General features: G+C 45.6%; 2 protein-coding genes across 5 annotated transcripts; one reads left to right on the forward strand and one right to left on the reverse strand.

Annotated features, from left to right (window-relative positions):
• The first annotated feature begins 1,412 nt into the window (after window positions 1-1,412).
• Window positions 1,413-3,080, forward strand: LOC120654186. The gene is made up of 5 exons (XM_039931731.1): window positions 1,413-2,053; window positions 2,126-2,251; window positions 2,393-2,503; window positions 2,806-2,845; window positions 2,931-3,080. Exons 1-5 carry the CDS (start codon window positions 1,413-1,415, stop codon window positions 3,078-3,080), a joined length of 1,068 nt encoding a protein of 355 aa, XP_039787665.1.
• Window positions 3,081-10,091: 7,011 nt separating this feature from the next.
• Window positions 10,092-14,343, reverse strand: LOC120701027 (polyubiquitin-like). Of its 4 annotated transcripts, none has more exons than XM_039985209.1 (3): window positions 13,094-14,065; window positions 11,427-11,446; window positions 10,092-11,022 (listed from the first exon to the last, which is right to left on the reverse strand). In XM_039985209.1, the coding sequence occupies exons 1-3, from the start codon at window positions 13,169-13,171 to the stop codon at window positions 10,362-10,364; spliced, it is 759 nt and encodes a 252-aa protein (XP_039841143.1). In that variant the 5' UTR covers window positions 13,172-14,065; the 3' UTR covers window positions 10,092-10,361. The 4 variants fall into 4 exon arrangements, with proteins under 4 accessions (XP_039841143.1, XP_039841136.1, XP_039841155.1 ...); XM_039985202.1 differs by lacking the exon at window positions 11,427-11,446 and having other exon boundaries at window positions 13,094-13,362; window positions 13,394-13,912; XM_039985221.1 differs by lacking the exons at window positions 11,427-11,446; window positions 13,094-14,065 and adding an exon at window positions 14,198-14,343.
• Window positions 14,344-14,958: the final 615 nt, after the last annotated feature.

The raw sequence follows: 14,958 nt of genomic DNA on the forward strand, positions 1-14,958 counted from the left end.
CATGCGCAATTATGTTTGCTGGACCCATCACGGAGAAAAAAGGGTTATGATGGAGGAGAATGAAGAATACGAAGATGATAACAAGTATCCTGCTCCCGATGGGTACGGTTTCCTTGATGATTATGCAATGGTGGTAGATGGAGAAGGGGATGAAGCAGAAGATGAGCCAGATGATGATCTAGGATAGGCAATCCGCGATGCTCAGAGGGAATGCGAAACTGAAAAGGAGAGGAGAAAGTTCGAGCAAATGTTAGAGGATCACGCCAAACTACTGTACCCAAATTGTGCCGAGGAGCTGAAAAAGCTGGGCAGCACACTGGAATTGCTGCAATGGAAGGCAAAGAATGGTATAACCGACAAGACATTTGGGGAGTTACTACCAATCATAAAGAAGATGCTTCCGAAGGATAACGAATTGCCTGCGACCACGCATGAAGCCAAAAAGATTGTGTGCAGGCTTAGAGGTGTTGAAGATACATGCATGTCCTAATGATTGCATCCTTTACCGCGGTGAGGAACACGAGAGTCTGGAAGAGTGCCCGGTATGCAAAGCGTCATGTTATAAGATCCCGCGAGATGACCCAGGTGATGTTGATGGCGTTCGCATAAAGAAGAGAGTTCCTGCCAAGGTCATGTGGTATGCTACTATAATACCACGCTTGAAGCGTCTGTTCAGAAACAAAGAGCATGCGAGGTTGATGCAATGGCACAAAACCCGTGAGGCCGACAACCTTCTCAGACACCCCGCCGATGGGTCCCAGTGGAGAAAAATTGATGATACATTCAAGGATTTTGCAAGGGAACCGAGGAACATAAGGTTTGGCCTCTCTACCGATGGCTTCAATCCTTTTGGGGAGCAGAGTAGCCGTCATAGTATGTTCAACCTTCCAAGTACATTGTGCTTTAAGCGAAAGTTCATTATGATGTCTGTGCTCATCCAAGGGCCGAAGCAACCTGGCAACGACATTGATGTGTACCTAAAGCCATTGGTCGATGAACTTTTAATGTTATGGAAGCCAGAAGGTGTGCGCACGTGGGATGAGCACGAACAGATAGAATTTAACCTACGAGCTTTGCTGTTGGTGACCATCAATGATTGGCCCGCGCTTAGTAACCTTTCGGGACAAACAAACATCGGATACAAGGCCTGCACACACTGTCTACTTGACACCGATAGTCTATATTTGAATAATTGCAAGAAGGTTGTGTACCTCGGCCATCGTCGCTTTCTTCCCGCTAAACGTCATGTAAGAAAGAAAGGCAAGCATTTCAAAGGCCATGCGGATAACCGAGAAAAACCTATGCCCTATAGTGCTGAGTCAATATTAGATATGGTCCAGGATCTAGATGTCATATTTGGGAAGGGGCCTGGCCGCAAACAAGTTCCGAACGACGAGAACGGGCACGCACCGATGTGGAAGAAAATGTCTATATTTTGGGAGCTACCCTACTGGCACATCCTAGAGACCCGCCAGGCATTCGAAAAGTTCAAACAAGACATGACAGATCGGCAGCGTGAAGTTAAGCTGCCCTCGGACTATGACCGCGCGATCAAAAAGGCATATGAGAAGATGACAATGCCGCACAGGACGCCTCAGCGAGGGAGGCGTCCTGTACCAAAAAAGCCGACAGAGAAAGGGAAATCAATTGCTCAGTTGGGAGAACAAAAGAAACAAAACATCTCCCCGCTCAAGGTGGGTACGAGCAGAAATGACCCAGGCCACTACGATGCCCAAGCGCTGATGGATATAATTGAGAAAACAGGCATGTCCCTTGAGCAGATCCAAGATGAAGACAATTTTCCGAGGGCAAAAGTAGATGTACCCTATATTCCCGGAGCAGCGCTTCTAGAGCCTGAGCATATGCTGACAAAAATGGCCCGATTGAACAGGTGGTACATGAATGCATATGACTCTGGAGTCATCGGCCTGAAGGCAAAGGTCAGAAACCATTACTTCCGGGGTCCTGAGCTCATACACATTGAGTACTCGGAATTGTGGCAAATGTTCCATCAAGATGCCCTTGACAAATCTCTCATGAGCTGCTGGTGTCTGTAAGTGAACTCTTATCCTTCGTTGTCTCTATCTATTTGTATAATTTATTGACCTTTTGGTACTTCAAGCAGAAAGATGCTTCAAGCACAGAGCCGTGGTAAAATCCCGAAGAACAAATTTGGTGTCATTGATCCATACACCGTAACTGGCAACTACGTAAAACAATATGAAAAAGACACGGAGGAAAACATCTATAGGTTCTTGTGCAACCAACTTGACAGGGAATTCATAATCTTTCCTTACCACTACGGGTTATCATTCCTGTCTTGCACACATTTCATTTCCCTTACCCTCCGTCGATGTCTACTCTAATTAACGAGTTATATGTATATATGCAGCTTCCACTGGATATTTTTGGATATCGACATGAAAACAAGCACGGTGTATATTTTTGACTCAAGGCGGTATCCAGAGAAGGACTACGAAGATATGATACACATGCTGAAGAAGTAATTCCTGTCATCTCAATATTCCTGTATGTCCATTACATAGTGATCAAGGAAATTGCTCCATTTTTTTTTCCTTTCATTGGCAGTGCTTGGTTCCGGATGATTTCCAAACACGGACGGGGTCAATACAACAGGAAATCAGAACTCAGAATAAAAGCGGACATGCCCGTACGTATTAAGTCCAAGCATCCGCATCTTGACTTCTTTCATTTCTTAATCTGATGAATTCCTTTGTTGTAAAGTTCTACAAGCAGGTGGCAGGAAACAATTTATGTGGTTTCTACATTTGCGAGATGATGCAGAATTGCTGAGACGTTCCCGCTGAAGAGTGGATTCAAGTACGTAAACAAAATCCAAAAATGTAAATATTTATCGTTATGTTCTTGTATGATTTCATTTTAAGTTAATGTTTTCTTTTATTTCAAAGATGGAATACATGCTGGACCATATCCTACAAGAGGATCGCATCAAAGCAATTATCGAAGAGCTGTCTGGATTTCTTCTTGACGAGGTTATTGATCCGAAGGGAGAATTCCATGATGATGACTGTGACATCCCAGAAAATTCACCGAAATAAATTACTCGCTAAAAATAATTTTTAAAATCTTTTCCATCGTTGAGCTCAAATCGTTCTAAATCTTTTTCTGTCCAAACTCCCGATGTCCCGAAATCTTTCCCGGCGATCCGCTGTTCTGACACCCGTACCAATCCCCATCCCACCTCTCTGTTTTCTTTCCCCGTTTTACGAGCGCGTCGCTTCCCGCCGAAGCCGCGCAACGCGCGCGTGGCCGACCGTCGCACCCACCAGCGTCTCTCTTTCCCTCTCTCTTTTCTTTTCTTTTCTTTTCTTTTCCTTTTTGCTTTTTCTCTTTTTTTCTCCTCCTTCCCTTTCTTCCTTCTCCCTCCTCCTCCTTTCTCCCCGTCGCGCAGCACGAGCAGAGCAGCTCGGCGCCGGCCGTCGCACCCACCAGCGGCCCCCTCCTGCCTACCCTCCCTGTGCAGCCGTGCCCCCTTGCCCGCCTCGACGCGCGCGCACGCCCAAGCAGCAGCAGTGGAGCTCGCACGGAGCCGAGCTCTCGTGCATCACGCCGCCGCGCGGCGCCTCGCCGTTGGCTGCCGCCCCTCCACTTGTTGTCCTTCCCTGCACGCCCCATCGCATCACCGTCGCCTCGCCGTCGCGTCCGCGCAGCTCCGCGATGCCGAAGCCGCCCCCACGCCATTAATGGCCGCGTAGAGCTGCCGGCCACCGGCCACCGCTCCCCGCCCCTCCCCTGCCTCGCTTGGCCTATAAATAGGCCTCCACGCAGCTCTCCACCTCCACGAGCTCGCCCCACCACCGCACGCCCCCTCCCGAGCCGCACAGCGCCGCCGCCACAGCCGCCGCCGCCCGCCTCCGCCCGCCGCCATGGAGCCCCCTCCTCGCTGTGCCCCAGCCCAAGCCGAGGTGGGGAATATGTCCCCCTCGTTCCCCTCTCCCTTTCCCCCCTCCCCACGCCCGCCGCCGTGCCCGGGAACCCCGGCGCCAGGGCGCCGGCGAGCTGCCCCCCTGTTCCCCTGCGTGAGGAAGAAGATGGCATTTTTGCCAAAAACCCCTCCCTTCCCTTCTATTCCTTTAAGAACCCCCCCCCTCTCTTATGTTCTTTTCCAAATAAACCCTCCATGTTTCCCCTATTTGAGAAATAACCCCTCCACTATATAAACATAATTTCAAATAGGTCCCTGCCCCTTTCCGGAGTAACACAAATACTTTCAAAAATTATAATCAAGTCCTTCCACTCTCAAAAATAATTACAAAGAAGCCCTTGAACCCCCGTTTAACCCCTAACCACTCCTTCAACTCATTATTTCATGCGCCAAAAATCCTCCGTTTGCCCCGAAACTTTACCACGCCGTTCTAACATAATTCCGGCCATGCCATTAAGAAATCTCCCAAAAATATTCTTTCTACCATCGTTTCTTAAGTTATTCCTAATTCGAGCTCAACGACAAAACGTTTATTTCTTTTTATTTATTGTGTGTTTGTTTGTATGCGCCATAGATCACGGAGTGGCCGAGGCAGAACCCGTCGACGAGCAGTACCGCGAGCAGGTGTGTGAGGACCAGCACCGCGAGCCCGAACCCGAAGGACAGTACTTCGATCAGGACTTCCCGGAAGGCTTTGTGAACGGCAAGTTCAATCTCATCCTTTGATTGCATATTTCGACCCAGTTTTATAAACACAACCTATTGGCCTGTTTTATAAAATTGCATATATTTTTACTACTGAAACCTGGTTGGATAGCCACCCCTTGATTTGTTATAACCATTCCTTGACCACCTAGATTAACGTCTATATATGATTTATTCTTTATGGATGTTAATCGCTGCTAAAGCACTGCTTAGGACCCGGTACTCGTTTTATTACACTAAAAAATGGTTACAACATGCTTTATAAAAGGGAAAATGCGTGAGTATTGAGAAAAGGGAAATTGGGTTATAAAGAATAAAATGTTAAGATGGGATGGATGAATGGCATTCCCTGTGTGGATTGTCATATGTTGGAGGCTCTGTTATCGCCATAAATTAATAGGATTAATTTATGGGCCGAAAGCAAGATGGGCTTAAAGCAGAAGATTAAGAAGGCTTGTAAATCGGCTCCTGCGTGAGCATTTGGGCCACATGGGCCATGTATCATTAGATTTAATTTAAGATTAGAGATAGAGTCCGATCGGGACAAGATTAGTTTAGATTGTTTCCCAAGTCTCCGGACTATAAATATGTACCATATGTTATTCATGAAAGAAGAACGTCATCACGTCTCGCAAACAACAATCTCGGCGCATCGCCGCCCCTAATCCTAGGGTTTCATCCAAGTAAGCGCCATGCTGCCCTGATTGCTTCTCGCGATCAGGGCAGCGTTGTTCTTGCTTTTACCTTGGTATTACTCGTACTGAAGCATTTTTGATGGCGAGTAATGCTAGTTATCCTGATGTTCGTAGCATGGCTTTTGGTGAATCTGTTGTGCTTCGTTGCTTATCATCTACGAATATCATGTTGTCTCTGTGCAGTCATGTTTTAATCTTATGCTAGTTCTTGTCGCATAGAATTAGTTGCACAGAGACAACGTCCTGCTTCTTTTATGTCTAGTAGATCTAATCTGTTATGGTTTGCTCTTATCTCTAAGAGTTGGCGTAATATCTGTTAGATTAGGCCTTGCAAATGGGTTGGATGATCCGGTGGCGTACTATATGCTTTATTTTAGCCTTAATAGGGATTGTTCCGGGAATCGACTCTTGCTAGTTCTTAGGCCTCTGTTTTGGGTTTTGGTTTAGTTATCTGCTACGTTCATTAGGCCCAGTCACGTGTAGGATGTTCCGATCTAGCAGTGAAGCTTTTACCATCGTGGATTGGATTGTTTAGATTTAATTGAAGCAGCTTCACAGTTATTTGCTTTATTCATCAATATCTGGATAGGTGCAGATTCAATCTGACACCGGGACTCGATCGGCTCTTTAAAGCCGGTGCAAGAGTCGTCCCGGGGAGCCGACCACGGCTCGAACTTATGTTTACACATGTCTTTGTACGCAGAAAACTGTTTGGAGCACGTTCGCACCCTCCTGATCGGGTATAGGTCAGGTGGCACGCCCGGTTTTCCACGGAATCTCCGGGCGCGTGATGGAATTGCGGGCCGTCGACGAGGGAGCAGTGCCTGCCAGCGCCCCGGCGATCTCCCGGCTCTTCGTGTTGCATGTCGCTGCTCGCCGGTGGGTTTCGACCGACAACAGGCTCGTACCGGTGTGGTTGAGCAAGAAGGTTGGGAGATATCCATCTTATCGCAGTTAAGGACCGAGTTGATGTGTCATCTTGCCTAACTCAACTATCGTGCAAATCACTCGACCGTTGTGTGTGGCAACGGCTTAGCATAAACCCCACTAGTTAGTCTGATAGCCATCAGGAGAGCTGAGAGCAACGGGTGATCAAGGAGAAGGGATAAGGTCATAGTGACTTATGCCCCGGTTAAACCTCAGTGATAGGTCAATGGCCCCTTGGTGGAGTCCGTGTTGGCTAGTCAGGTCTAGCTAAGGTGGGTAATAGTTTTGTTGGGATCTGCACCGACACTAAGGTGATCGTGCTGTGGTACCCCACTTGTGGGTAAAGTTGTACACCTCTGTAGAGTTAAAACCTATTCAAATAGCCGTGCCCACAGTACTGAGCGAGTTACGGTTTGGTCACATAATTAGCTTCTGGGATGGATGGTTTCATGGTGTGAGTTGTTTTTGGAAGGTGTCCGGCAGATGTGCCGTGAGCTACTGCAGATGAGGAGTCTGGTAGCATTTAAAATTTGGATCCTTTGTGTAGGATCAACCCCACTGATTACTCAGTTACTAAAGAATTGCTTTGGGAAAAACTCTTTTCAAAAATAAACCCTTGCATGTGTAAAATCTAGCTTTACTGCAAATAAACCTCAGCCTTATCCTTGGTTTATCCTATGCATATCTGTGTTACCCCCTCTGTGGATGGGGTTGGACTTGTTGAGTACTTTTGTACTCACCCGATATATATTTGTGGTTTTCTTCAGAGAAAGATCCGGACTTCGTTGTTGAAGACGTCGAGTAGAGGTTGCGTCCGAACCCCAACTTTGCCTGTGGTGTTGGCCCTCTGCAAGATACTTCTGCTAGCGCGTTACTCTGAGCCCGAGCTGGATCCCATGTAGGTTGTGCTTTGGTGTATCAACGTAGCTATTTTATTACTGATTATCGTTTTGTATCGAGTGTCCGCCTCCTCGGAGGTTTGTACGGTGATGTATCATCTGATGTAATAAATGTGTATCAGCCTCCTGGGACTGATATTTGTATCACATTTAAGTCACCTCTTATGAGGGGACGCTTCAATGACGAACCACTTCCGAGGCCATCCGGCGACCAATTCTACGAGGGTGGAGAACCAACGGCGAAGCAACCCAACACCGAAGCAATGGAGAACCAATGAACATTTGTCAATTTATGTAACATATTGGAGTTGTATAACCATCTATGTGTACATATATATATGATATGTATATATTTATCTAATGAGTGTATGCCCATACAACTACAACAAGTACGCAATGTATTCGTAGACAGCGTCGAGAAAACGTATAACAAACACTATTTATAATATAAAAGAATCAATACAATAGGATTAATAGAAAAGGCTGGGGACCCTTTAGACTCGGTTGGTAATACCAACCGGGTCTGAAAGTGATCGGGTGCTCTAGCCTAAGAGGGGGAGGGGGTGAATTAGGCACTAATAAAAACTTAGACCTATGGCTCCAACTAGTTTGCACAAAACTTAAACTAAAACATGCTATCAAAATGTGCAACTAGGTTGTTCTAGTGTAAAACCCCTATCCCAAAAGAGTTTAGCAACCTATAGCCTTTCCTACCAAGAAACTAATCTATGAAAGTAAAGGCATACAAATTACTAGAATGAAATGCGGAAGCTTAAAGAGCGGGATAGGAGATAGCAAACTCTTGACGCGGGTGTTTATCTCGTGGTTCGGTTAGCCACAAAGGCACACCTACATCCACGTTGTTGTAGCACTCACTAAGAGTATTGCTACTCGGCCACCAAGTCTCTTCCGTGAACACAATCACGGTCACCTTGGCCCCGGGTTCCACTAAGGAGCTTCTCCACAAAGGATGGGGGTCTCCACGTCCCCCGCACAAAGGTGTCGTCGCCGCTCCACACCAAGTCGGAGGGTCGATGACGTTGCCGGCGAGCTCCACGCTCCAAGGTGCCGGTGCACCAAGCTCTTGTTTTGGTTCACTAATAAACCACAGCACAAAGGCTCTAAGCCTTGCAAACTCACTCACTAAGAGCTAATCCTTTACACAACACTCTCAAAGTGTGCTAAGAGCTAAGGATATGATCTTGATGCTTTTGTATGGCTTGGAGATGTTCTTGGGTGTGTGTGGGATGTCCAGCAACTCCAGCAATCTTCAAATGGCCGGGGTGAGGCGTATATATAGGCCACCAAGTCTTGTAGCCGTTGCTCCAACGGTTAGCTGAAAATCTGCGTACCACCGGAAGAACCGATGCCTCTTGGCAGGGTAGCGTCGGTTCATCCGGTCACTCATAACACGAAGTAGCCGTTGGATTCCTGATGGCTGACGCAGAGACCACCGGTTGAACCGATGCTTTGCACCGATGCCTCACCGGTTCAACCGGTGCTGAAGGAATCTTCTCCTGGACGCTGACGTCATTACACCGGTGGTATGCACCGATGCCCCATCGGTTGAACCGGTGCTGAAGACACTTCTCCTGGGCACCTGACATCGTCTCTGGTACAAAGGACGGCCAATGCACCGATGCCCCTTTTTGACCCGTCGGTTCAACCGGTGCCTATAGGCTGACTTGGCTTCGACTCCCTTCTGCACCAAAGTACCATGGCGTCGGTTCTTCCGACTACCATCGGATGCTCCGATGCCCATGGCGTCGGTTCTTCCGGTGCTACTGACCGAAGAGCTTTCAGGGCGCTGCCCTGAGACCTGCGAGGGGCGGCTCCCCCTCGACCCCCGTCCGCTAACCGGGTAGCGGAACCCCCGTAGGGGCTGCCCTTCGGGCCTTGCTACGCCTATTTTCTCTTTCTCTTTGTCATCACTTGAACCTAAAAGCCTGAGAATGATCATCTTAACAATCATATTAGTCCAAGTGTTGTGTTGTCATTCGATCACCAAAATCACTCGAAATGGCATAAATGGTGCCATGTTCGTTACAGGGTCTAATGGTGCCTGCCAAAGCGCACGTGGCAGTAGCACCTTTAGTCCTGGTTGGTATTACCAACCGGGTCTAAAGGATGCCTTTAGCCTCATTTCAGCGGACCCGGGGCCAAAGGGTGAGCCCTTTAGCCCCGGAACGGAAGCCCCGGTTGGGCAACCGGGACTAATAGCGGTTCCCAACCGGGGCAAAAGGCCGTTTCTCTACTAGTGCTCGTGCTAACGATGAGTTCAGCTGCCAAGGTGCCCGTATCCATCGCCGGGCAGAAACAAAAGGAACGTGCACTCATGCGTATACGCGTACGCCAAGAACGAGTAGAAACGATACTTGTTTATTCTCGCGATGATGTACTCGTGACAGCTATCTGTGGGCCTCGCCTCTGTATTTGGCTCTACGGAAGGAAAAGCTAGATAGCTTCCGTGCATATACGCGTACGCCGGCTTGTACGTACTCGTTAACCACATGCCCGCGTATACGTCCATTCAAGAGCTGTGTCGTACTGCATCTTTACTAACCACCCTCCGGCCGGAGGACACAAATTCAGGCACTCGTATGTCTGGTTGTATAAAGATAAATATGCACAGCTTGGCCGTGCACAAACTGCACCGTGGCCGCTAACTTGCATGTGTTGGTACGTTGGATTTTCCATGCTAGCTTCATACTATATTGCGTTACCCATTGTTCACGTACAATGCACAAAAATCAGCCATACATCTCCAACCAAGGTAAATAAAAAAAATCAAAGACTTATCTAGCAAGATCTTCTATATATGCCAAGGAGCTCATGGCGCAGTGGCAAAGGCAAATCCTGGGTGAGGCACCTTAAACTTCAGGGGTCTCCATTGGGGTATTTCTTTCAAAAAAAAAGATCTATATATATTTCTCAATCAACTGATGTCAAGACAGACCCGGAGTACGGGGCTACTCTTGATGATTTCACACATTAATGTACGACGAAGAAAGTTTTACTGATAAACACACCGCAACTTGAATGAACAAGACCGTAGTACAATGATGGTTTTACTGAGTACTGACACGCAGCTACTTTCTGCTGGCATGGAAAAGAATAAGACTGTAGCAGAAGAGACTTATTGTTGAGTGAACATGTATGACATCCATCTCAAGAACCTCGAAGCCGAAGCGCCATATGGACCGTAGACCCATTTTGTATGTCATAGTCTGCTAGGGTGCGGCCGTCCTCCAGCTGCTTGCCATGATAGATGAGGCGTTGCTGGTCGGGAGGAATACCGTCCTTCTCCTGGATCTTCACCTTGACATTGTCAACAGTATCCGAGCTGTTAACCGCAAGAGCGATGGTTGTCCCAAGTTGTGTCTTCACGAAGATCCGCATCAGGCCTGGAATTGGGTGGAGAACAAGGAGAAGGGTGGACTCCTTGCAAATGTTGTGGTCTACTAAGGTGGAATTGTCCTCTAGCTGTTTGTTGCCAAAAATGAGGCATTGCTGACCCTTAGGAAATCCTTCACTATATTCAAGCTTGGCCTTCACATTGTCAATAGTATCTAAGCTATGAACCTTAAGCGTGATGTTCTTTCCGGCTAGTGTATCTGTTACATAGATCTGCATCTTTTCTTGGAGGTCAAGAGTAGATTGATGGTGGATGTCATAATCTGCCAATGTAAGGTTGTCATCTAGTTGCTTTCCATCAAAGACAAGGCACTGTTCTTCTAGAATTTTTGCCTTAACACTATGCAAGGTATCTGATGGTTGGACTCTGAGACACATTGTCCTGCCGATGGGGCTCCTCACAAAGATCTTCATTCTGAGTGAGCATCATAATTATTTAGACAAGAATGTTATATATAGCTAGGCAACGATACAAAAAGTCAACGGTTCCAAGCGGTAGTAGAAGCAAGAACCCGTATCTAGTAAACAGGGGATGCAAGAATAGATATCGATGCGTAAATACATTGTTTATACAGAACAAGTTGTCGCGCTAAGCCTAGATGCAAAGTTACTTAAGCAATCATTAAAAGAATTGTGTGTATACACTGAAAAGGTAAAACGGATATCTAGTTCTCATCTTGTTGAACACTTTCTAAATTGAATAGAACTAACGACGAGTGAATGCCAAATCAACCAAGAGGACTCTTAACATTGCAAAAGCTAGCACACACTTTATAGTTGCTTTTATGCACTGATCTAACGGAAAAACAGAATAAGTACCCCTTAATTTCCACCAGCACCTGAAATTAACAGCAGATGCTTTTGTTTAGGTTATAATACAATAGCAAAAAAATGGCAATAGCTCAAGTAGAGGAACAGGGAAAATCTACATTTGGAGCTATGCTTATATCATAATATCATGTGATTCCATAATGTATAGGCAGAATATGATTTAGCAGAAAATATAAAGCATGCATGTAATTCGTAACTGTGGCAAGGGCACGTAACAAGAGGTCCAATCTAATACTCTACCCCATCTTTCTCTAGATGAATAGGATTTCCCGCAAGAAAAACGATGAATTACTGTATTCTAAATCTAACTAATCCAAAGATCCAACAAATCCTATGACACTAGTAGTACGTAGAGGGTCCGTTTGTTGATTTTTTTTCCAATTTTGCATAAATAAATGCCTACCAATGTAATTCGCTAATCTGTACGCATTTATCTGTTTCAAACGAACCCTTACCACCATTTCATTTGGCTATAGCTATTTGAAATGACTATAAGGTGCTAGGAGCTAATTCCCGTCAAATAAAAAAGGTGATTTATTTATAGCATTATGGGCAATAAAAATGGTAACTTGTATAGGCACATTTGATTGTGTAAAAAAACTTAGTTGATTATAACCTATAAAAACTATTTTGTATATTTATTAACAAATGTGTGCATGTTTGGAAAATCCCTGCCCTTGTGCGATTCAACTATGGTCATAAATTTGATGTGCTTAGAAATTTATGCAAATTTTACTCAAAAGTAAAGTGGTTAAACTACAACTAAAATAGACTAGTATTTTCCAGTAATCAACTGTTTAAATACATAGAAAGAGTAGTGCACGTTACACAAATCCAAAACTATGTAAACATTGTCACACTGTTATTATTATTACATAATTTGCATCATATATTGTTGTCGAGCGACTCCTACAGCACAATTTTTATACGTTTAAAGCAACAAACCTTTTTTTCGATGCAATCAAATGTATACTAACCCTAAACCATTTACTTATATAAATTGCATTTAGGCCCTGTTTAGTCCCCAAAAGGTTCCTAAATTTTTTTCAGTCGTAGACCGTGCCACCTCTCACAGAATACAAAAAAAAAACTCTACCCGGGGGGAAGAAACGACCCCACCATTTTTTCATTAAGAGGAAGCCACACCGGCTTACCCGGGTAGAGAAACCCCCCGAACTCTGGCCCATGCCCGTGAGGGCCAAGCCTTACGGCGAGCACAGCGAGGGGGTTTTTTTCTCTCAGCAGCCTGAAATTCGCTTCTGATGAGAATCGAACTCAGGACCTGCTGAGAGCGCGACGCTACCGGGCCGGGCTAGCCATCTCAACCGCCCGGCCTTTCGCACCTCTCACAGAATACGCTTCCCAACCCAAAAAATTTCCTATCTTTTCGCGAACTAAACAAGACCTTAATTAAATTAAACACATTTTTGTTTGCCAGAAATTAGGTTCTACCATATATAGCTGTTTCATCTGGCTATAGCTTAATAAACGATGGCAAGGGTCTAACCCTTGACCTACTGCAAAATTCATTTGGCAATAGACATTTGTAACGGCTACACAAGTACAGATTTGCAGTTTTTTAGGTAGACATTTAGTTCTGCAAACTACGAAACTAAAAGATGTGAAAATAAAAAAAAATCTCCGTTTGTTGCCACCTCTCTTTGTCGCAGAAGTGTAGCAGCAGCCCAGACAATGGAAACCCCCAAACAGACGACGCCGGCGTCGCAGCCCATGAGTCGTCGTCAGAGAGAGGTGCAGGAGTTTCCAGAGCAAGAATCCGCGCGCAGTGATGACTGATGAAGTGAGGAAGACAATGCATGATGCCTATGCCGCGTCACTATAGACGGAGGCCGTTGACTCCACCGTACCGGCCGCTGCCGTCAAGTCAACGGCCAGCGATCCGGAGGTAAGAAGGACTGACGACCGATGACGATGTTTTACCATGATGCAACGACGGGATGATCGATGTGAACGAGTTTGCCCCGTGAAAGCAACAGGTGCCTCCCGATTGGGCAAAATCGTCAACTCGGAGTTGGTACAATAAAATATCAAAAAAGCTAATAATTCCAACAGAATGTAGAAGCAAGAACCAGTTGTCTAAAAACAATACGAGGAACGGAATGTACTGCCATAAATATTATTTACACAGCGCAAGGAGTCGAAATAAGCCTAGCATCAAAGTCAAGTCTTGAGAAATCAAATCATTAGAAATTACATGGTTCTGTCAGTTCTGTACGTTGTGATGAGATAGAGCGAATATGCTAATTTCTCTCTGAAACACTTTCTCCAGGAATATATAGAACCGACGACAGGCGAATGCCAATAAATCTGCCAAGAAGACTCTATCGTTACGGAAGCTAGCGCGCACTTCAGAGTTGCTACAATAATGCATCGATCTAATTACTGAAGAAATAGATCAAAGAGCCCTTAATTTCCAGCAGCAACTAAAGTTAGCAGCAGATGCTTTCGTCTTGCTTTTGTTTAGGCTATAGAACAACAGCCAAAAATGCAAACGACTCAAGCAGGTATATAGCAGCAGGATAAATAAAACGTGAATCTACAATCGCAAAGCTGAAATGTTATTCCTCCATGTGTATGCAAACAATAATCAACTGCCGTAGCAAGGATACATAACAAGAATTCCTATCTGACACCATACTCCATCCTTCTCCAGATGAAGAAATTTTCCCTCAAGAAACATACAGTATTGGATTGCGACGGCTAGTAGTAGCTAGAGAGGTGAAAAACAGCTCGCGTACCTGAAGTTGACTAGTTGAAGATGGCTGTTGCTCGGATCGATCGGATCTGTTGGCGTTCCTGCTTCGGATTCGGATTGGTGGCTGTTCGTGCTTCCGCCGGGGAGCAGGAGACAGAGATTGCTTGGAAGTGGAGGAAGTAGCGATGCCCTTTATGCTGGTTCGTGCGGACGTGAACTTTGGAAGAGTCGGAGCTGTTGACTTGCTTGTTTATGGGCCATGCAAGCCGAAGCAGGTCCCGCCCACACTGGTAAAACGAACGGAAGCAGGCCCAGCCCACACTGGTAAAGCAGAACGGAGGCTGCTACTTTACCTAGATGTTGAGTTTCCCTTAAAAAACAACTAGTTTGCTGTTGAGTGAAAAAGGTGTGAACCTGAACGGTGTGTATTAATGAAGCAAACCGGTATGATTGATGTTGAAATGTAGCATGATCAAGCTGCATTTCAATTCAATTTTTTCCCCACTATATGTAGCATAGGTTATTTCACAATTACATATGTTACCATCCAGTTAACCATTGTCATTTACGGTGCACTAAAGCAATGAGTATTGTTGTTATCGCAAGTTTATTGTCAGTTCCAAAGTCCATTCTTTGGTTGCAATACTGTCAGACGATTCCTTGGTTGAAGACTGAGTACTCAATTTGCGTGAAGTACTAGTCTCAAAGTTATTACGGAATGCTGGTCTCAAAAAAAAAAAAGAAGGTTACTACGGAATGCTGTATGGAGTTCTAATAGATATCGTTAAAGCAATATAGTGCAAT

This window comes from Panicum virgatum, chromosome 1K (genome assembly GCF_016808335.1).
Source record: "Panicum virgatum strain AP13 chromosome 1K, P.virgatum_v5, whole genome shotgun sequence".
In the NCBI taxonomy this organism is placed as follows: domain Eukaryota; kingdom Viridiplantae; phylum Streptophyta; class Magnoliopsida; order Poales; family Poaceae; genus Panicum; species Panicum virgatum.

Excerpts from the sequence above, each read along its gene's own strand:
- LOC120701027 (XM_039985202.1), bottom strand. The coding sequence starts at position 13,257 with ATGCATTGTCTTCCTCACTTCATCAGTCATCACTGCGCGCGGATTCTT. Across the intron at positions 11,023-13,093 it reads CACTTCTGCGACAAAGAGAG|AATGAAGATCTTTGTGAGGA; the intron begins GTGGCAACAAAC and ends ATGCTCACTCAG.
- LOC120654186 (XM_039931731.1), top strand. The coding sequence starts at position 1,413 with ATGTGGAAGAAAATGTCTATATTTTGGGAGCTACCCTACTGGCACATC. Across the intron at positions 2,252-2,392 it reads ACGGAGGAAAACATCTATAG|CTTCCACTGGATATTTTTGG; the intron begins GTTCTTGTGCAA and ends GTATATATGCAG. Across the intron at positions 2,846-2,930 it reads TGAAGAGTGGATTCAAGTAC|ATGGAATACATGCTGGACCA; the intron begins GTAAACAAAATC and ends TTTATTTCAAAG.